Source organism: Cheilinus undulatus, linkage group 13, assembly GCF_018320785.1.
Source record: "Cheilinus undulatus linkage group 13, ASM1832078v1, whole genome shotgun sequence".
Taxonomy (NCBI): domain Eukaryota; kingdom Metazoa; phylum Chordata; class Actinopteri; order Labriformes; family Labridae; genus Cheilinus; species Cheilinus undulatus.
In genome coordinates this window covers 9,735,285-9,758,147 of record NC_054877.1, presented here as the reverse complement: position 1 = coordinate 9,758,147, position 22,863 = coordinate 9,735,285, and the positions used below count along the sequence as shown (strand labels likewise).

The 22,863-nt window shown below is 39.2% G+C and overlaps 1 protein-coding gene across 4 annotated transcripts in view; it reads left to right on the top strand.

Annotated features, from left to right (window-relative positions):
• LOC121519728 (solute carrier organic anion transporter family member 5A1-like) overlaps nt 1-22,863 on the top strand; it is a 62,532-nt gene that overhangs the window by 28,087 nt on the left and 11,582 nt on the right. The window contains exons 2-9 of one of the 4 annotated variants that reach the window (XM_041802573.1): nt 3,929-4,061; nt 7,422-7,645; nt 10,712-10,876; nt 15,069-15,267; nt 18,928-19,087; nt 19,498-19,742; nt 22,120-22,184; nt 22,732-22,862. In XM_041802573.1, the coding sequence (XP_041658507.1) occupies nt 3,929-4,061; nt 7,422-7,645; nt 10,712-10,876; nt 15,069-15,267; nt 18,928-19,087; nt 19,498-19,742; nt 22,120-22,184; nt 22,732-22,751 (1,211 nt within the window). In that variant the 3' untranslated portion in view covers nt 22,752-22,862. Of the gene's footprint in view, nt 1-3,928; nt 4,062-7,421; nt 7,646-10,711; nt 10,877-15,068; nt 15,268-18,927; nt 19,088-19,497; nt 19,743-22,119; nt 22,185-22,342; nt 22,542-22,731; nt 22,863 lie in introns of those variants that run through there. The other 3 variants (XM_041802572.1, XM_041802575.1, XM_041802571.1) reach the window with 3 other exon arrangements.

The following is a 22,863-nucleotide window of genomic DNA, read 5'->3' as shown; positions in this document are numbered from 1 at the left end:
AACATCATCCACACATTTTAACCTTCTCCCCTCTTAATCTCTCTGACCGTCTCTCTCCATCTCCACATCTATCATTTTTTTCCACTTTCACTTGTCTGCTTTACCACCAGCAGCCTGGTCCTGTTTTATCCCTCTGCTGATGGTCTGCGTCGCGTTACGTAACACAGCAGCCTGCCAGCCAAGGGTTTTCCCTCTTCTCCTGCTAGATAAAGGATTATCCACGATGCGACTGGGTCCCCTTGGAAAGCCCAAGCCCTCAATCCCATCCCGATTCTTTATCATCCCAGGCTCTGGCTTTCCCAGGCAGATGATGTAACAATGGAGAGGAGAGATGTGTCGTAGGGTCAGGAAATATGTTTCTGTGAAGAGATGAGTAACTGCAGAGCTCATACTGATGCTTTCATTTGTGGAATATGTTTGAGTCTTTATGCAGAGGAAATAAACCAGAAATATGACATTTTTGTTTGTAAAAGGCTGACTTCAGTTCTCACAATTTAAATAATTAACTAAAACTAACATATTTATGAGGTACAAAGCCTAACCATTCTCACTCTGCAGATTCCCCAGTGTGAGAATTTGCTGCTTTTATTCAATATTACCTTTGATTATTTGTGTTTTTCATCGATACTTGGACTAAAGCAGTGTAAAGAGTAACTTAACCCCAGAGTTTCTGCTAAGATGGATCAACCCTGGCATCAAAAAATGCCTTTAGGATGACATGGACAAGGTTGGGAAGGGGGAAGGGATAAAACATTCCCTCTAGCTCCTGCCTACCAACTAGCAGACACACCATTATTAAATCTAATGCTTTTTAGATTTGATTTTTAGCCATAATATCATAACCATTCAAGATAGACTTTTTATGAGCTACATGGTGATCAAATGATGTGCCTGTAGAAGGCATAAATTTGAATGTTATCAGCCTAATTTTTATAAAGCATGGTTTATTTGCAACTTCTTGGACAAGAACTACATTACCCACAATCTTAGAGTGTTGTAGTGATGTCTCTCATTGGTGGAGCCCAGTTTTGCTTGTGAAACATCTATGTTTGGCTGCTACTATAGAAAATAAGGGTCATTTTTTAACTACAGAGGGGAAACAATGGTATATATTTGAATACTTTTAGTCCAGTTTTCAATTTCAGACCTTAATTTGTCAACAGTACTACTAATATACTAATACACAGGTATTTCAACTGAAAAAATGGTCTGAGGGTTTAGTTACTAGAGCCCTACGTGAGACTCGCGTGGGATTCTGCTCCTATCTTCTATCGCTAGATTTCGGACCATAACCACCTGCAACAGATGTGTCCGATCCTGCCTGCATCCCAGATAGATTCTGACCATTTTAAATATTTGAAAAACACAGACAATGCATTTGATCTAATAAAAAAAAATTAAATATTGTGTTCACTTAAGCGTTAGCTTGACAATGTTTCCTCGTCATGTATAACAGTGCCAAACAGATAAATACGCGGCTCAGAATCTCAGACTGATTTAACTCTTGGTTATGGCTAAGTAATAGTAATGTCACAGTAATATTTACTGGCTTTATTTACACACCATTTATCATCATTTATTTTTAAGTCATACAGAGGTGGAATTGCTATCTGATCTTGGAAAGTTTGTGCATAATAAAAACTGCATTGAACTTCCATGAGCTCTCACGGACAGTAGGCTAATCTTTACTCCAATTATTGCATGCTGTTACCATCATAGTTAGATGATCAATAGAATAAGGCCAATTTACATGGAAAGGGCTGCTCTTTTCCCAAATAACTGCAAAATGGCTCAGTGTCTCTGTGCGTCAGTACATATATGCGGTGACTGGCCTATAACATAATGAAGGGAGTATCAAAGCTGTGCCTTTTGACTTATTTACACAGTTTTAGAACGTGCACTTTTAGAGCATTAACAAATTATCACACTGTTAGGCTGCACGGAGACAGACACATATTCAAACATGTTTACGCAGCACCATCATCACCAACTAGAACCAAGAAATAACAGTAAATTAGCCGTGATTTCTAACACATGTCCTGTATTATCTTGTTTAATATGAGCATGGAGAAGTGCTTAAAAGAGAGCTCACTTAATCAGGGATTGTGGAGCAGGTGTATCATCACATCCAGATGTCCAAATGTGTTTCCTTGGGGGTGTGTTTCAACAAAGTCCAGTTGTTTTATAGCTCTGTCACTTTCTCTCTCAGTTTTAAAGAAAAATCAGACTCATGAGCCCATTTAAGGTGTGTGTTTGAGAGTGAAGGCCATCTCCTCTTCAGCATTGTGGCGGAGACAGTGTATAAGTTATACAGGTGAAGTGACATATTGAGGCATGGAGATGGGGGCAGACTGAAGTAATAGGCACAACAATCTTGGATGTTATTGAAAATCTGTGCATGTTTTTTTAATTTTATTTTATTTTTTTACTTTATTATGACACAAGTTCTGAATCAGTACACCCAAGAAGTCTTCTGAGAGGTGTCAATGACAATTGGAGCGTCGAAGTGGCGTGCAAATCGAGACATGTGGGCAGACACTCAGACAGACATGCTGCCAATTATAGTAGTAAAATTTGTTAATGTTTTTTTTTATGTAATAGTTAATATATTGCACAGTTTGAAGTCATTTTTTAAAAAGTGTTTTTATGTTGTCGACCATATTTCTGTCGATATTTTTCCTCTTAAAAGTTGTGATCCAGGCACCAATAGAATTTTTGAGAGTATTGATACAGCACTGGTATTGGAAAAACACCCAAATGATACTCTTAAGTTAAAATTGTGATGGAAAATTGACCACGAATTTAATTTAATTTTTCCTGAAAATATTTAGAATTTGTAAAAGGCAATTCCAATGAACCCTAAGTACTTCCTAACTAATCATAACCAAACTGTCGGCCCCACAGTGAGCCGTCGTCCTGTCATTTTGAAAGAGCCGATGATTAAAACTCTCGATGCTGCATCGCTCAAATGACTGCTGACGTGAACCCAGAGCTCCCGGTGAGTTCCCAGGACTCTGACAGTTAGATAACCTCCAGTCTGGTCCAGTGCCTGGCCCAGCTTCGAGTTTTTAAGTCACGCCACTGGATTTTTGTGTTTGCTTTCAACCCCAGCCAAGGACTTTAGGATGTTAATTCCCTCTAATTGGAGAAATCTTATTCTCGGCCTCCGGCAGGCCCCTCATTATACGGTCATATGATCTGCATGCATGACCCACACACACGGCCTTTTGTACCCCACTCATAAAGCTAGATTAGTTTGTCATTACATAAGGGTTGAAGTTAGGTGTGGAGTTAAGATAACTGAGAAAATTGGTCACTTAAATTAGCATACAGTCCTTTCTAACAGTCTGATTTAGTCATGGCTTGGTCTGGTACCTCAGTTTTGAGGTCATGGTTGAGAATGAGTTCAGTAAGACGGCACATAAGCACCAAAAAGTCTGTAAGGCAGGGTTAGGGTTAACTGATCAACAACTGAACATTACTGACTGATTTTCATCAGAAAATACCTGATTGGTAGATTGGAATTAAAGTGCAGATGCACAAAGCACTGTGCAAGACGTGAAGTGAAGCATTATGATGCTGATGTTGGAGAGTCCAACTTGATAGATACTGGCTCCTGTTGAAGTGGAGCTGCTAAGAATGAGATGGACAGTAAGGAGATGGACTAGAACAAAAGCAGGACTACAATGAGGATGAATATTACCCCTGCAGTCAGTCAGGTGGACAGAAACAAGTCTCCATTTGGATGATATTGTACCTGTGTTTCAGGGATGTTGAACAAGCCAATCAATTCTATAACATTCTATATAATGAGAAATACATGGTAACTGTTTTAAAGTTTTTTGCTTCTAAATTACCCAAACCTCTCATCAATGATGAAAGTGTGAGCACTCCCCTTATTCCTGTCTCGCTCTCTCTCTCTCCTCAGCCATCATGTACGTGATGGGAGCACTGGGTCCAGCGGCTGGTTACCTGCTGGGAGGAGTCCTCATCGGCTTTTATGTGGACCCCAAGACTGTTGTGAACATCGATCAAAGCGACCCCCGTTTCATTGGAAACTGGTGAGAATGATCTGTTAACTTAAAGTTGGTTTAAGAGTGAATGGGTGTGAATCAGCCCTGAGCTAAGGGGCTAGCGGTGCCTCTTTAACAGTGTCTCTCCCTCATTTTTACAAGGTTTGATTTTTCGTCCCCGGACAAGCCGCCTTTTATTTTCTTGCAACAGGAACCAACACTAGTTTGAAAGCTGATTTTATTTAAATTTCTGCAATTTTGCCTGACATGCAAACTGGAGCTCAGTCAGAGTGTCCATCAGATCTTCTTGGTCTCCTCTCTTACTAAGGCCCTTCTCCTCTGATTGGTCAGTTTGGCTAGGCAACCAGCTCTTGGAAAACTCGTGGTTGTGCCAAACTTCCAGTTTGAATTTTGGAGGCCACTGTGCTCTTGGGAACCTTCAGTGCATCCAGTCTTGTAGTACTTGAGTCCCGGACTCGGACTCGGGTCCAACTCAAGTCCTGATATGGAGGACTCCTTACTCAACTTGGACTCGAGCGCCGATGACTCGGACTTGGACTCAGACACGAGGATGAAGAGGAGGACTCAAACCTTTTTTTTGCTCAAGACTGTTTTATTCTGTAATATTTATTGTTTTTGTGTGAGAAAACCCCTTGTAATTGATCAGTGTTCACGCAGCACCCGGTGTGCATTCACCTGCATGCGCGTTCACGTGAGTTTAACCTGCTGTCTGTAAAAAAACAACCAGAGGAGAGAGAGCAGGAGGAGTGGGCGACCCTGGCAGAGAGAGGAGCTGATAGGTTGATAGGAAGCTTAAACCTGTGGCTCTTCTCTGTATTCCTGTGGTAATCTTTACAAGAAATTCAACTAAAACGCATCCAGCCTACCTTTGAATCGTTGAAAATCTCCATCCACTGCTCAGACTCGTCATATTAGCTGCTGTTGCTGCTGTACAGTAATCTTCCTCAGTCTTGGACAGAGTGATAAAAACTCTCAAACCTTGCAGTGAGTCCCGTTATTTAAAAACATCAATCCAATGTTGAAACCTGCATTAACAACAGCGAGATAGCACTGATTAGTGAGCTAAACAAGGTGGCATACAGTAAAATTATGATGTGTTTAATGACAACTCAGTCTTTAGAGTATTGAAGGGGGGACAAACTTCAGACCTTTTTGTGATGTGTTCAAATGTCCCAAGTGGAAAATTGGAATTTTAGTTTTTTGTGAGAAATCTGTATAAATCCAGTCATTTTAAAGGAGGAATATTTAGTATAAGATAGATGAGAGCATGAGTGCAGTTAAAAACATGTCTATTTTTTCCACCCTTAATACACAGATAATCCTTTTAATGTAACTGATATTATAGATGAAGAGTGTGATCATTAAGGATTATTAATAAGAGTATCAATATCAATAAAAATCAATGATCCTCATCCTGGACTGGAATGTTTTTGAGTTTTCATCGTCTAAAACTTGACTAAAACTATGATGGGTGATCAGAACTAAATTGTATCTAAAAGTATTTTTGTGTAAAGACTAAAACTAAAAACAGTTACCAAAATTAACCCTGTCTCCCAAGTCTACTCCACTGCCGGGTCATAGTTGTTTGGTTTTGTCTGTGCACAACTGCTGTAAACAGCTCCTCTAGTCCTTTAAATTAAAAGGTTGAAGAAATTCATACATTGATAAAACACATAAATAAAGCCCAACTGGAAACCTGGAATGGCTTAAAAATGATTAGTAATTTAATTTAATTTGGCTCTAGGTTTTAGGTAAAGGGGACTCGACTCGGATTCGACTCCAATTTTTCTTTGGTGACTCGGACTCAACTCGTACTTGAACACTAGGGACTCGGGACTGGACTTGGACTCAAGGTTTGGTGACTCGACTACAACACTGAGTGCATCAGAATGTTTATGTAGCCTGTCAGCAACTCTGTCTCTGAACTCTGCAGGCAGTTCCTTTGACCTCATGGCTTGGTTTTTGCTCTGATATGCATTGTCAGCTGTGAGGCCTTCTGTTAAGAGGTGTGTGCCTTTCTAAATCCTGTCCAATCAGTAATTAACCACAGGTGGACTCCAATCAAGGTGTGGAAACATTTCAGCGATGATCCAGAGAAATTGGAGGAACCTGAGCTGAATTTCAAGTGTTTCTGCAAAGTGCCTGAATACTTATGTAAATGTGATATTTTAGTTGTATGAAAAAATATCTCAGAACACAGGAAATAAAGTAGTAGACCCTAATATTTTTCTGGGTCAGGACCCCCAGACCTTCCTCTTTAAGAAATGCATCTGTCCTCACCAAAACTGAAGACTGAATCTAAACCTACACCATGTCACTCCGCATATTAGCCCACACTGGAACAAGTATGGCATCAAGGGACATCTCTTTCACCCACCACCAACCTCCTGTTTTTTGAAAGTTAAATGTTGGCAGGCGTAGCCCTCAAAATACCTCTTTGTTCATTTTAATCATACCAATATCAGAACTAGCTCATCAGATATGTCTTTAATACAAAACAAACAAAGAAAGCTTCATAAAGACTAATTAACACTGGTTAACATGGACTCATTTGAAACCATTACACTGGGAGAGCCTGTCCAAATGTTGATGAGACATGTGACCTTCTCACTGCTTCATCTCAACCCATGACTCACTTTGTAGACAAGCCAGCATTTTGTAGCTTCCCTTATAATGCAAAGTGCACATGGCATTTGTTTACCTACACAGTGGGAGAAGCAGGCTGTGATTAAATAATGTAAGGACAGCACATCGTTGGTGTTTGCTTCGGCCTAAATTACAATATTGCACAAAAGGGAAAAATGCAACAGTGAATCATCCAAATCAGGACAAAGCAAGCCAGCTATAGGCATTAAAGCAGACATTATGGTGCATAATAATGATTTACACATTCACAAACAGGTTCATATTTTGGCAATTCTCTGAACACGTTTTCTTTAATTATCTCTTCATATTTTTAAGTGTATATAATGTGGAGAAAACTTAAACTTAAAGATAATCGACCACATTTGAAGATGAAGTGCGAGAAAAAAGGCTCTAAAAACCAAGATCCTTCCAACCTGCAGCATCACTTTAAATGTATAAGACACAAAGTATGTTTGTCCTTTAGGTCACGTTTTCTTCTCATACCTCCCATCCATCAATAAATCAGTCAGAATGGCTGAAATATGGTTAGTCATCTTTTTACAGCTCTCTGTGATGCCATCTTCTAACTGCCAGCACAACCAGTGACTCACCAGCCAACAGCCACAGGCTTCCTACATGAGTTATAGGTGATGGAGAAGATGGATGAGTGTACCAGGGATTTTTGCACAAGCTTGACTACATTTAATTGTTTTATTAATGTGAGCCTTCAAGTGTTTCCCTGTATGTTCTCTGTCCCTCTAGGTGGAGTGGGTTCCTGCTCTGTGCCGTGGCCATGCTGCTGGTCATCTTCCCCATGTTCACCTTCCCCAAGAAGCTGCCACCCCGACACAAGAAGAAGAAGAGGAGGAAAAAGCTGAGCTTGGACGACCTGTCCAGCGATGACGACGTCCTAAAGGAGAAGAGCAACAACAACAACAAGACCCAGACGGTCACCTCGTCCATGGGCTTTGGCAAGGACATTAAAGGTACCAGAAAACACTGAATTGTGTCGGCAGAAGGCTGCTCAACTTCAAATGGAGGGATTTTCAGGGTTGTGGGTCTTTGCTCTTCTTTTTTAAAAAGCAGACTAGATCTACTGCCTGATGCCTCTATGAAGTACACAATCATTTGACATTGAAAGTACTGGGGAGGGTTAAAAATAAAGGCTTTGTGGTGGTACTGGCAGAAATCTCTTTTCTTTAATGGTGTGGGTGCATGTTACTTAAGAAACTTTGAATTACAGAACTGTTTAGGTGTATACTTGCTACACTGATGCATAAAATTAGTATCAATTAAATAGCAAGAGAGATGAATCAGTGAATATTGAAATTGCTCATATATAAATGTGCTTAACAAAGCCCCAAAAAAATTCTTGTGGTAAAAGACAAATGTAAAGCCACTTTAAAATACAATGAGCCTTATATACTAACCATTCTTATGAAGAAATTTGTCCTTGAAAACCTTTTTATGAACTTTTTTTTAACAACGATTTTGATATTGATCAATGCTTTCTTTTCTGTGATTCATTCTTGGCTAAGAACAACAGAGAGCACTCTGAGGAACATTTCAGTCCAGATGTGAAATATACTTTACAAGCACATGACTTAACCCTCCCTGTCTACGATTGTTGTGTACGACAAGAAGTGACTCTAGTTTGTAAAACTTAAATAGCTTTTGAACCATGAATCTTAGCCTCAATTTTTTTTTTTCCACTTGAAGCTAGTCGTTGTGCCGTTCTTTTGATGCTATAAATGCCTTTTACTTGGGGTCAGGCTGTGTCAACCTGAGCATGCCTGAACACTTTTAATATGAAGGAGATGGCCTGAGTAATGGAGGCAAAAAAGAGACAGCCTGGGATCTGGCTCTCTGTGTCACTGCAGTCAGAAACTGCTTTGAATAATGGCACAAATACAACCAATACGAAACAGCACAAGGACTTTTTTGTATATCCTGAAGACTTTTAGTCACAAAATGTTTCTTTTTTACTTTTTGGTCCCAAGAGATGGGACAACAAGTTAGAGCAATAAAGAGTCTAGTCAGGAACACTCTCATCATACACTTAACCATTTTATTGCAAAATTGATATCAAGTTTTACTGGGCAGAGAAGGCTCTGATGCTCCCTGGGTTAGTGTAGCAGCATGCTTTGACTCTCAGGGAGCGCATAGCTAGAAACCCATATGGATGGATGCATTCATGACAATGCATAATGACTACAATAAAATTAGTTTCAAAAGAAATTTATCCATCGTAGCATGAATCAGAATATGAAGGTGAAACAGGCTTAATGCTGTAAAAGAGGAGGCTGGGGTGGAGGAGGTTAAGCTTTGCCAGCAGCAGCAAGTAGGTATTAGTGAGAAGTATGTCATGTAGATATGCTGCTGTGCCGGGAGATAGATGTGATTGGCAATGGGAGATGGGATAATAAGTATCAGCTGGCCATCAGCTGATCACGGTTGGAGCATAGAGTACCATGTCCTGCATGAAATAACTAGGCTTCATTAGTCATTATTGTTTACTGTGTCACATGTAAAAACCTTTGAATGTTAATTTTTTGTATATTTTTTTCTTTTGTCTCTGTAGTCCCTTAACTGTTTTTTAATCCCAGTGACATTACTGCAGCACACATATTCTTAAAGTGCAGGTTGCACTAAAAAAAGGATGTTTAGAGCTTGACTGTGCAACACAGGGTCGATGTTTTACAAGCTTTTCAAGTCCAGGAGAGAGAAAATGGTTAAAAATCAGCTGAGTGCTTAGAAGGATATATACGATCAACCCTTTATTTTATCTTATTGATGATAAATAAGTCCACCACTGCTCCTGTCCTAACCTTGCAAAGCAGATGGATACGCCCGTTTCCTTGTTTTTCACTGGCGAATCCATCGTGTAAAGCTCCCATCTGAAACATCTGGGCGCGGTTAGAAAGTGGCAGGACCAATCAGCAACGAGGGGCAGTACTTTCAGGCACAGCAGAGTCTTGACATTAACAAGCAGCAGCAAAAGCTGGTGCAGTTATGGAGGACGAGATTAGCGTGGATGCTGCCAAAGCGCCAGTTTTATCAGAACTTGACAACATTTCTTTGTTAAAAGAAGAACAAAGAACAGCAGTGAGATGTTCTCTTTTCAAAAACGACAAAAGTCAAGTACTTACATGTCTATAGTCACCATGTTTCGCGGTATTCCTCAGTGGCTGCGAACGTGCAGCTTGATAGCGGCTATGTCACGTGCTTTGTTGCTCTGATTGGCCCGTAGAGATGTGATAGAACATTCATCCAATCACCCTCCGAGTTTTTTTCAAAGCCTCTGCCTTTTCTCAGATGTTTCCTATTGAAGCTTTTCCCAGATGGATGTGTGAAACACATTCATCTGGCATGTCAGGTTAGAAATGTCCCATTTCACCTTTAAAGCAGCTCAGTGGACAAGTCAAAAGTAATGTGCACTGTTTGATTTCAAACATTTACCTTTTAACTGCCCCCTTATTTCATTTTTCATCCATAAAAAGTTCATTTTTCTATGGTTGAGTTCATGTCATGTTAAGTTTCTCTTCAATCTACCCGAAGTTCCTTATTGTCTTTCAAAATAAAAGTATTATTTAGTAAAACTGAAAAGTATGAAGAAAATCTCAACATGTGAGACAACCCAAAACTGCGATGCCTCTAACTGTGGCTATCCCCAGCATGGAGGCATGAAAATACAAGTCCAGCTGTATCATCCACCATTTAAATGTCACTGTGATGCCGAATGGATTTAGAGAGGTTTTTTTAAACATTAGTTGTCTAACAACAAATATGTCCAGCACTCATTAGTTAGTTAAATCACACACAATTTAATCCTAAAATTCAAACAAACAGAAGTAACTATATTTTTTGTCGACTGGCTTTTGATTCTTGGCATTTAGGTTGTATTTCTGGAGCTGAGAGGGACCATATATGAATGACAGATCTAACTGTAGTCTTATTACTGCCATAACTTCTTGTTTTATTGTCACTTTAGCCACTGGATAATTACTTCTACTATCTACTTTTCTCTTATATCTTCATCTTATTCTTTCCAGACCTGCCCAAAGCAGCAGTGAGGATCCTCAGCAACGTGACTTTCCTCTTCGTCAGTTTGTCCTACACGGCGGAAAGTGCCATCGTCACGGCTTTTATTACCTTCATCCCCAAGTTCATCGAGTCTCAGTTTGGCATCCCGGCTTCCAGCGCCAGTATCTACACCGGTGAGCTGAATTACATTACCAGATTTTAGTAAAGAAGCATAATTTGTGCCTCATCTAGTTGATTTTTGGATCCACTTTCCAAAACGGACCTCCATCCTTCTAGAAATATGATTTATTCCTGATAAAACTCGAATTTGGCTGGGATCTGAGTACTGTGAAGTCAACCTGCTTTGCCTTTAAAGACTCTACAGCAGCGCAGACACAGACAGTATGCAGACAGTCCAGATTATTCATACAACACCCAGGACTTTAATATCTGCCAGTTCAGCAGTGCTCCGCTGGTTTCATCTCAGAGCAGAGCAGGAGATGCCACAGCTTGGCCCACAGCTTCGAGCCAGCTCACATTAATAATAAAGAAACTGCTGGTCTTCAAATGAACGGGGCACCTGGGACATGGAGCCTCAGCACTGAGTGCATCAAATACACATTTAGAAACACTCATAAATGGGCTCTACATATACATGCTGCATGATCTACATGCTTAAACAGGCTTAATGCTAATAGTACATGCTTGCTTACCATGTTAACATGCTAACTGTTACTGTTAGAAAGCAAGATTCACATAATTACACATGCTAAAATGCTTACTCTGGCCTTCAGAACAAGCCTGGCATCTAAAATACTGTCATTAGTTCATGTTTATGCAGAGATCACTCTGTAGACCAGCTCCTCTTTATCTTATATAAGCTTCATAACCACATGGTTTTAAAGAAGGCCTCAGTCCATCAGAGAACCACTCAGCTCTGTCCCTCTGCCTGAGCTGATAAGTCAAGAAGCTGAGAGGAAACCCAGATGACATCTTACTATTTTGGTGTTCTGCAGCTGCTGATAACAAAAGTGTCTCCGCTTTGGGATGTTTATGTCAGGCCGGTGCTTCTCTCTATAGGCTGGATGGATGTTTTTTTAGATACACAGGAGCTCTATTGTTTTAGAATTGCACAGTTCAACTTAAACCAATAATTTCAAACCTACACTGAAAGTTTTAATAAGATGATATTTATATCAAGATATAACCTGACACTAAAACTATGTGGGCAATTGGCCAAAAATGCTGTTTGTCATCTTTATTACCAGCCAGTTGGAGCAATGCAACATGATGTAGTTGGTATTCATTGCCCTGGAGATTGAACTACAACCCCGACGTAGTCAAAGTTAAGTCCTTTATTCAAGAGCGCATTTTAGAGTTTTAAGAACATGACTTATTGATAAGGTACGCAGATTTTTTTAAACCTTAAAACCTGGTTTTGTACCTAAAATCATCATCTTGTATTTAGATCTGCTCTATTTGTGCTCAAAATGTCTGTTGGCTCTGTATTCCTTTACTTACTTGTAGAGCTGTCAAACAATTACAACTTGTAACTGCAATAACTGTCACACTTTAAAATATCACTATTTTCACTGACTTTTTTAATACAGACCTGCTTTAATTTTGAAAGAGATTAAGGAGCTGATTAGTTTGAAGATTATGACTTGAAACGATCCACAGGTAAAGGAACTTGTCCTGGAATAAAAAGGAGATAAGGGAGCAGTAAAAAGGTAAAAGTTTGAAATCAAATGGTGCAGATGGTTTCTGATTTGTCCACTGACCTGTCTGTGAGTTTTTTTTTAAAGTGAAATGAAACTTTAATGAGCAGTCGATGACTTATTTTACATCACTGTGGCTGCAGGGAGATCCATGCAGCCACAGTGTACAGTGTACAGTTAATCCATGTACTGACATGGATTAACTGAAGTGTGCTGAAAGGGACAGTAAGATTTTATTTACATAAAATAAAACGTATTTACAAATTTCGGCTACTGGCTACGTGGTCTTCTGCCTCAGCATACCTAATAGCTGTTTTTGTCCAAGGGCTTTGTCAGGGAAAAAAACAACAAATTGAGCTCAAACTACTTACTTCAGCTCAGTTTTCCAATTCAACTGCTGACACAAAGTTTTCAGCAGGTAAACAAATCACACCGTCTATCGCGTGTCTACTTATCAAACAAAGGAATAAAGCCGAAGCCATAAAATTACCCAGATGACAAATTTTCATTCAACCTTCCAGTTTCTCTTAATTAAATCAAAACATTGATTAAGGTTGATAAAACACCAGCGTACTGTAAGGAAGGGAACTCTGGATTGGGAGTGATGCAGGCTGCAGGCGTCTGTGAACTGCTTTCCATGATCAGAAGGGTCCTGAGAAATGTTGTGAAGACCCACTCATGACAACAGTAGCTCTCATGTTCATGGGCTCACAGTTTACACTACATCACAGGTAACAAGATTTGTTTTAGTTTAGTTTGTTGTCTCTGATGAAGCCTGCAGACCAAAACAGCTGATCAGATACACTGAGGCAGAAGAGCACGAAGCTGGAAGCTGAAGCTCGCATTGCAAAACAGTGCCAAACACAGAGGCTTTCTGAGTGAAAAGTAAAACACTTAAGAATGTACGATATAGTGTGCAATTAAGCCAACATTGTGCCTATTTGGAGCACTGTGTAGGCTAGCATCCCTGCCAAGTTTATCAAGAAAAAAAGAGATGGAGTACATGACCATTTAAGTTTACCTTAGTGTGCACCGACCATAAACCAATCACATTTTTCAGTACTGAGCAGCCTGATTTTCTGATGGAATAGAAAAGTAAGAGGATCTGATTGTTTCCTTGGAAGAGTTGGATAGCGCTGTCAAGAGGGCATAAGAGAAAGTAGAGCAGAGAGAATATGGCCAGGTTTATCTTTTATTCCCTTGGCTCTGTGGAGCACATGATCCTTCAAAAGGGAGCTCAAGTCCTTAGATAGATGACAGTAATCTTTGATCAGACTTTTTCAATGTGGTTCAGACTGTTTCTGTCTTTCAGGAACCAACTGAACTAGCGAATAAGAGAATGAAAAAAACGTTTATTTCAAATTTTACGGTACTAAGAGAATACTTGGTTTTCCAAGCAAACATGTTATGCTGCTTGTGACAACAATAAAGTTATCTGTGGACTCTAATGGATTCATTTGTAAGACACTACCACCAGCACTGTTTTTCATGATTTAAATGACCAAATAGAATGCTCACCTTCGGTTCTGATTCTGTTTGAAAGGTTATTGTTAGTCACTCCTGCAGGTACAGTGAGTCATCTGAACTTTCTAACCAGAAGTCTTTTTATTTAGAAGCTGCAGTTTCTAAACACTGAACAAAAAAAATCTATTTCAAACAATCTCCAGTAAAATACTGGCTCAAGCCTTTTCACACACTCGCATCTGTTCGATATTGTCCAAGAAATCCCATCTACAAGACTTTTGTTGTCAGAAATGTTCCTGTGTTGCGTTGCATAACTGTCTCAGCTGTGGGAGGAGTGGGCCGGGAAGCCTGTGATAAAAACGCCACTCTTAGTGGACTTATTTTTATCTCACACCAGCCTGTGGTGGGTGAATCCAAAATATTACAGGAGAGCCTGAAAAGGTCACAGTTTCCAGGTTTTTTTTGTCCACTGCTGTTTGTTCTCTCTGGATTATGACTCAAGGACTTTTGAAGTATAAACTCCAGAAAAATGATTGAAAATTTCAGGACAGGCTGTTCTTAAAATCTTCTCACAGCAGGAGATTCTCCTGTCCAATTGGAGGGGGCGTCTCAGGACACAGAGCATGATGTAAGAAGGACAATCCAAGATGGCGGATGAAGAAACAGTGACTGATATTATGAAGAGGGTTTTTATTCCTCAATGCTAGTGGTCAATTTCTCAAGAATGCTGTGAGGGATTTCATCTAAACTGTGCACAAATGTTCACTCTGACTCAAAGATGACCTGAGAAGATCAGCAAAATAGTAGCAAATATTTGTCATGCAAAGTCACACATGAATCTGATAGAATGAAGGAATTACTCTCAGGGGCCTTCAAGAAAAAGTCTGGATAACCTGGTGTGAAAAGTTTGTGCAGTGTTTTTGTGTCCGTATGAAAACAGCTTACAATTTGGTAGGTCAGGTTTCAGCACCCAGCAACAAATTTGGTCCCTCTGCCAAATATTTGTTAGCAGCAAGATAAATACAATAAACAGACTGAGCTTTTTTGTTTAGAACAACTGTCAAAAAATTAACCCTAACTACTACATAATACTCTTAATTTACTTCTACACTCCTTCCAGCATGCTTTGAATTGTAAAAGAAATATTGTATCATAAAGTAGCAGGTCTAAATTTGTCCTATATGTTTCCCCCGCCCTGCTTCAGGTGTGATTATCGTGCCCAGCGCCGGCGTGGGCATCGTCCTGGGCGGATACATCATAAAGAAGCTGAAGCTGGGAGCCAGAGAGTCGGCCAAGCTGGCCATGATCTGCAGCGGCGTCTCTCTGCTCTGCTTCTCCACACTGTTCATCGTCGGCTGTGAGAGCATCAACCTAGGAGGAATCAACATCCCATACACCACTGGGTGAGTGCATCAGCCCGCTGAAATGATCAGAAATAACATGCCTAAATAAAGTTTGCATTTTTAAGTACTTTTAGCTTTGTATGTACATGAATCAGTCTCGGCAGACATTCTACTATACTAGGTTTTACTGTGATAATTAAAATAATGTCAAATATTTTTTTATAAAAATGCTTTATAGTAAAACGTAAAGACTATCAGTCTCTCAAAAAATCCCTCTTTCTGACTCTAAATTGTGAAGTCTGATGGAGACACAGATTAATTTAGTCTAAAAGTCGTCCCTTTTATGTTCTTAAATGCTCCCTTAGGGTGTCACCTCTTGGCTCGGGTTAATTCCTGGAGCAAACACGGTCCCTGAAAGCTTTCACGTGTTATCAGAGACAGCCGCTCTCTGACTGCAGTTTGGCCTTTTCTTGTATTAAATCATTTCCCAGTGTGACGGCGTCAGCGGCAGTTTTTATCACCCCATCTGTGGCCGATGTCGGAGTGGGGGGAGCGAGCGATCAGATGGGTGAAGGATAACAGATAGAGAGCCAGTAAACGGAGGCGTTTTCTTTTGGACGCAGTGTCCCTGATGGTGATTACATGGCAACGATGGAAAATGTCCAAGGACAGCTTGGAGGAGAGGATCTTTGGCTGACGGCCCTAGTTTTTTTGTCTCTTTTTGTGTTTTTCCTCTTTTTTTTTAAAAGTCTGTCTTTATTTGCTCTGCCCTCTGATCTTTATCAGCAGATCTGCATCTTATCATTTTTATTTATATGTCTTTTTTTTTTGTCCTTGATGCCCTTCAAAATCAAATGTGCTCTTGTCCTCTTGCACCAAGACAAATAATATCTGGATCCATGTCAGTAGTTTCCCTTATGCACTCATATTTGATCTATTTTTAAAGAACATTAAATGCAAAAACAACACTCTGGGTGATTTTAATGTCGTCCATTTTGCTAATTCCATAGGTACCTAATGATCAGTCTTGTGGTTTATGTTGCAGAGCATCACAGCTGTATAGATGTGGGATTACCCTAGATTTTGTTGACAATAAAGAATAGTGGAAGAATAATTAATATGTCTTAGTCCTTTTATAAGTAATTTTGATGAATTTTCAACATAGAAAAGATTTAATCCTAGTGTGAATGAATGATAATTAATAATAATGATATGTTAAGTATTCAAAAACAGCCATGGTATCCCTTTAATTGCTGCCATTGATTTTGCAGTTTATTGTTTATGATAAATGCCTTATGAGTGTGTATAAGTTAAGTATAAGTCACTACATGGTTTCGATGTGTGGTTCACTCTGCAGTCAAACTGTAGCATTTGCAGCTCTTCTATGGTGAAGTAATGTAAAAATTTGCTTTAATTCTTCTTTCTGGAGGCATATCGGTGCTGTAAAATGAGAAAAAATGCTTATAAAGATTGCAGTTGTCAGGCATGCATCAAGCAATCTTGCAGGTTTGATTGTATGCTAATATACAGTGCTTAACAAATTTGTTCGACCACCTGTCATATTTGTCTCAAAGACCATCCAGCATCATGAAGTGCTTTAATGTGGACTCTTTCATTTTCAGTGAGCTCTCCACGTTTTACCATTTTGAACAGGAATGAGGAATTTCAAACTGAATTTACCCAAATTTGAGCCGGCTCACTGGGCTTCTCTGAGAGGTCAGAAATGAATCAAGCATAACATTCAACCATTAAAACCATTTTCTCTGTTCAGGAATGCAAGTAAATAACTATAATTTGACATATTAATCAAGAAATATTAATGTGCTTTACAATTTTTTCAGTTTTTTTGTAAATCAGTAAATTTGAAAATTCATGGATAACAATAATTATTATTTTTTAGCATTAAAAATATAATTTGGGTTAAAGAGCTTCTACATATTGGTGTATTAACCATTGCAGAAACATAAAAACTGATTTTTGTAATTACCAATGCTGTTAATTTAGGGCAGCTGTGGCATAAACCTTACTTTGGTTAGGGTTAGGGTGGTCTAATACATTTGTTAAGCACTGTATATTAATACAAATATTAGACCCAGTCCACTGTCCATTAAGCATGCAGTAACAGCCATTGAGTAAAAGCAGCAGACATTACATAAAAGTTAGTCAGTTTACAGGTGAAGTATGTGAAGAACTCCAAATCACTTCCAGCTCTAACTGTTTTTTTTTTTTTTATCCGATAAAGAAGAATTTCTTGGACTAAATGAAAGAAGTGAGAAGGCATGTGCTCTGCTCACCAGCAAGTGCTGCACAGTTAATCTAGGGCGATTTATCGCTTGCTTTATTCTGCTTGTCAGTACATCTGGGTTAGTCGACGCCAGCATCTCCCTGCAGCCACATTTATTTGAAATAAGTCCAGCACTGCTCCTTAATGTCTCATTTCTCTCTAAAAACTCACAGATAGCTCAGCCAATGAGTAAGAAGTGCAACGATACACAAAATTCACGGTTCGGTTCGATACGTTTTTGTCACGGTTCGATACTTTTTCGATACAAAAATAGAGAAATTTCCATGCCTTTTTTTTACTTGTTTATTGAAGCAGCAGAACATATCCACTGAGCTTTCAGCACAGCAGAACATGTGTCAGGTATTTTTAAAATAAGACTATCATAACAATCCATACAATCCATAACAAGCTCCTTTTTCTGTGTTCAGGTTCATGTCATAATCTTTAATCTGTTTATTAAAGCAGACTTTCAGTAACTGTTAGTTTAAGCTGCAGAAAAATCCATAAATTGAAAAGGTTTGAATGAAAAAGAATAGAGTTTTAAAATGCAATAAAAATGATAAACAACAGGATTAACCATAGAAATTCTGAGAATAATTATAATTAAAAATTTTAATTGGTTGACAGCCCTAAATTAAACTAGTTACAATTGCAACTGCAACTACATACAGCATAAAAGTTTGAAAGGTTGACAAAAATGCCTGCAGAAAGGCCTTGAAGTTTACAAAAGTGCCACTGTTGCACTCTGTAGAAACTTTTATTTTCAAAAAAAAGGAAAACTTTTTATTTTTTGTGAAAATATGAAACAATTTGGAAAATGGTACCATAACAACTTCAGGTGTTGTATTTTTTTCATTCTACTTCATATTTGTATGTTTTCAATTGATAATTACACTTTCAAAACCCTCATTATTCTCTGTATTTTCCTTTATAAACAATCCAGTAGACTCATGATGCTACTGATATATCATGGTCACAAACACGAAATCGTTTAGTGTTATCACAAATGCACATTATTAACAAATCCTGCAGCACTAGCCTGGACTGCATCTTGAATAACATTATTTTAATCATTTGATGGTATTAACATATACCACAGGGAAATTAAGCAAGGTTTTATTATATTGAAAATTCAATATTGCACAATCCTGGCATGAATATTGATTCATCTGCTACCATCAACCTGCTCTTTGAAAGTCAAAGGAGGAGACAAAGTTCATTTTTAGAGAGACTTTTTGGATTTCCTCACTTAGGAGCCCTTCTTTTCCTGACCTTGAATGAGGAGATTGATTTTTGGCCTTTTTTTTTAACTCATCTTGATTATATTTTCAAAATGAAAGGTCATGAAGAGTTTTATCTTAAACTAGTGAGAGGTTTTTGATTTTTAAAAAGTGTACAGAGACCCTATTAAAGACTCTGCTGTTTTCCCTCTGCAGGCCGACCCTCACCATGACCCAGAGGAACCTGACAGGAGGCTGTAATGTGAACTGCGGCTGTAAGATCCACGAGTACGCTCCGGTGTGTGGCTCTGATGGCATCACGTACTTTAACCCCTGCTTGGCCGGCTGCAGCAGTGTGGCTAACGACAGCACCGGGGTAAGAACGGCCAATGACCTTGAGAATATAAACCAGTTAAACATCTTTTAGTTCAGTAGGAACCAACAGCTGGATTATTGGCTGCTCGCTGGAAAAAAAACTGTATTTAAAGGAGATTCTGACCTTCACCACAGTCTTCTTTTCTGGGATTTGTGCTTGTTATTTCTTTATTTTTGTTATTTACATATGGTTTATGCAGGGAGCTTTTATTTCATTAATGCAATGTTTCAACAAAACTGCAAAATACAAATTGACACCAAACACTAAGAGGACTTTTGTTTTTTTTTTGTTTTTTTTGATAGATATTGATTAGAGCGCTTTTTCCTGATATTAACCTTCCTTAAACACAGTATTTATATGATGGGATGATATAAAATCTCTAATTCTCTTAACCTTTCTCTCTCCTCCAGATTCGTAACTACTCTGACTGCGCCTGCGTCCAGAGCAGACAGGTCATCACGCCGTCATCCAGCGGTCAGGGCAGCAACCAGCTGCAGCTCGTCATTGTCAAGACCTACCTGAACGAGAATGGCTACGCTGTGTCGGGGAAGTGCGACCGAACCTGCAGCACCCTCATCCCCTTCCTTATCTTCCTCTTCATCGTCACGCTCATCACTGCCTGTGCCCAGCCCTCCGCTATCATCGTCACCCTCAGGTACGAGTCTGGGTTTGACACACGGGGGCGCTGGTGAGCAAAGCATGAAGAGGGGACTCAGGAAATGATTCCTTAAAGAGTTTCTCTCTAAAAAATGTGGAATTCATAGCGTCTTGATTAATTATAAATTAGAATTTGAATATTTTTGTTATTTGAAATGTATTTTGAACATGAAGAAACAGCAAAATGGTCTTGCAATAAATAACTTTACACAAAACAGACAACACTGTGTAACACAAGAATGCTAAAAACAATGATTTGGTTTACACAATGGAGTGGGAGGAAGTGTTCACATATTTAATCCTACCTCTTCTCCATGATTCCCTGATTTTAATGCCCTAGCTTTTAGTGCTGCACAGATACCGATACCAGTATCAGGTATTACCAATACCAAGCCTAGGTACATTTACTCATAAAACATAGCAGATACTGTACTGGGTATTTGAATATGAAGTCAAAGTCTGCAGTTTGTTGATATTTTAACATGAATGAAAATGAAAAAGTAGAGGAGAATGGAAACTATGCACTGATAAATTGTCAAGAGCATGAATGAAGAACACCTGAAAAGTTATGGTTTTACTAGGTGCTCTTATTTGTATTTTGTATCTCTGAGAATCTAAATGTAAATATTCATACTCCTACTTGGTCTGGAAAAATGTGGGATACGTTTATCCCTACCAGCTTCATCACAAACCTAACAGGTATTATCTTAATGTTTACTAACAAAGACCATACTAGTCAGATATTAGTTTGAATAGTTTAATATTGAAATGGTAGAAAAATGGAGGGATGAGGGGATGAGTTTAAGGGTCAAGGAGTGAAGGGATGAGGGTCGAGGGATGAGAGGATGAGTGGTTGTGGAGATGGTGTGGGATATCTTGCACTGGTCCGATCCGAGGAAAGCTGAAGGTTTGGGACTTTCGTTAGTAGTGAAGGTTGATCTAAGATTGATGATCGAATGGCTTGAGCTGGTGATGGCGTAGCCGAAGGGAGTTTGAGAACTTGAGACCTGGATGGAGGGGCCCGATGACTTGCTGGTATCCGCAGCTGTTGGTACAACGTCTGGAAACCATAGGGGTAGAGACTCTGGGTGGGGGGACATCTCCTTGTCACTCTTAGTAAGGAGCCCCCAGTGGTTCCTATAATAAGAGAAAAATTACAAATAAAAGGGTTTTGAGTGGGAGGGATGTGAAAGCAGAGTCAGAGGCATATGAATGAGGCGTGCTTATATACGTTGGGCAGTGGAAATAAGATTAGGCAGAGGCGTGGTCTTAGTTCCTGAACTTAGTTTATTTAAAACAAAAACTACATTTATCCAAACCTAATCCTGTAAATCCAATTAAACACTATGAACCAAAACAACCACAACATAATTTCCTCATCACGTTTTCTGAATTTGGTCATCCTCTTGGGGCCAGATGGGAAGCTCTGGGGGGCTGGTTGTGGCCCTGGGGCTGCCACTGCCATATGCTCTTGTTCAGACTGTGATACAATTTAAAGAGCAGGGACTGGATTCAGGCTGGGCAAATATATTAAATATGTTAGATACATCGATATATTTGCCAATGAGCTATATGTACAAAGTGTTGTTTGTATCATGACCTGTAAATTCCACATACTACCTATCTACAGCTTTAAATGTCTTTCTGGAGCACAGCCCAGAGCAGCTGGAAATGAGCGATCAGATCAGAGGAGAACTTTGAGTTCATGGGAACTGCAAGGTCATGATTACAATGAGTCCAATATGAGAGTAGAACATAAACAGCAGATTCCGTTGCCTTACTGGGGTTGATTTGCTGGTTCACTTTAATATTTTTTCTTGATTTTTTTCCATGAATGAGTAAAGTAGCAATTGAAAAGGTTTCTGTTTTATATGAATTTGTGGTGTCTTATAAAATCGTGTGAAGCTAACTTCTCTTCATCCGTGGTGCAGTGTTACCTCTGCGAACCCTGACATTGATAACACAGGATGGCAGGAAGTTGACCTGATGCGTTGTATTTTTCTCGTTCCTTTTTGTGTCAAACTGTTTTACATGGATTGACACATTTTGGCAGCGGCTTCTAATAAACAGACCTTGTGCAAATTCCAAGTAGAAGGGAGTAGCATTCTGGCCCATGCTTGAGTTGGATCAAAGATCAGATCAATTCCAAAGATGGACTGGTAAGGGGATTATGTGCTCCAGAGAGTGGTAATTGCTGCACAGATGGAGTATGTCAAATTTTCAAATGAATATCCCCCCAAAAAATGTAGAAAATTGACACCAAAAATGAACCATTAATAATTTAACAGATGTATGCCCTTCTTTTCCAGCAGTTATTTTGATATGACTGAAATGTGCTCTTTAAAGATGTGTCTTTCTTTGGTTTTGTTCTGCAGGTCTGTAGCGGAGCAGGAGCGGCCGTTTGCTTTAGGAATGCAGTTTGTTCTCCTCAGGACTCTCGGTGAGCAAAAAACACTCAAGTATAGAAAACAGCTGTCCTAAATTAATTTTTTACTCCCATTATTTTTTGAGTTTTCTTTGAGAAACTAAAAATTAGGACTAGAAATCAGCAGAGTTGACTAAGGACATTCAACTCAATCCATTAAAGTTTATCTGTAGGCAGGATGAGAGCGTCAGCTGAACACATCGATTGTAACTGCTCTGCACATTCAGTAACTGCTGACCAATGAGCTGATGTAGCTGCTGCCTGTTTGACAACATCACTCCTCTCCTGGATGAGGAGGACGGAGGAAAACTGGCTCTGATGAATGAGACGCTGTCAGGATGAATTACAGACGAACAGAAACAGTGGACTTAAAAGAAGTTTGCACTATGAGAAATGTAGGACCTAGCTTTTTTTTTTTTTTTTTTTTGTGTTTCTTGTACCTTTGTCTACTTTATTAACATGCCTTACTTCCTTTTATTATCTTAATAATGCTTTAAATTCTTAATCGTCTTCTATTCCTGTAATCTTTGCTTCTTTTTTCTCTTGCTCTCTGTTTATTCAGTCTTTTCTGATACTTTTTAATCACCTGTCTTTCCTTCTCCTGCCTCTGACCTCTGATTTGTCTTCTCGTCTTATGCTTTTCTTTATTTTCTCATCCTTTCTCTCTGTCATCTTTCCTCTCTTCTCTCTTTCA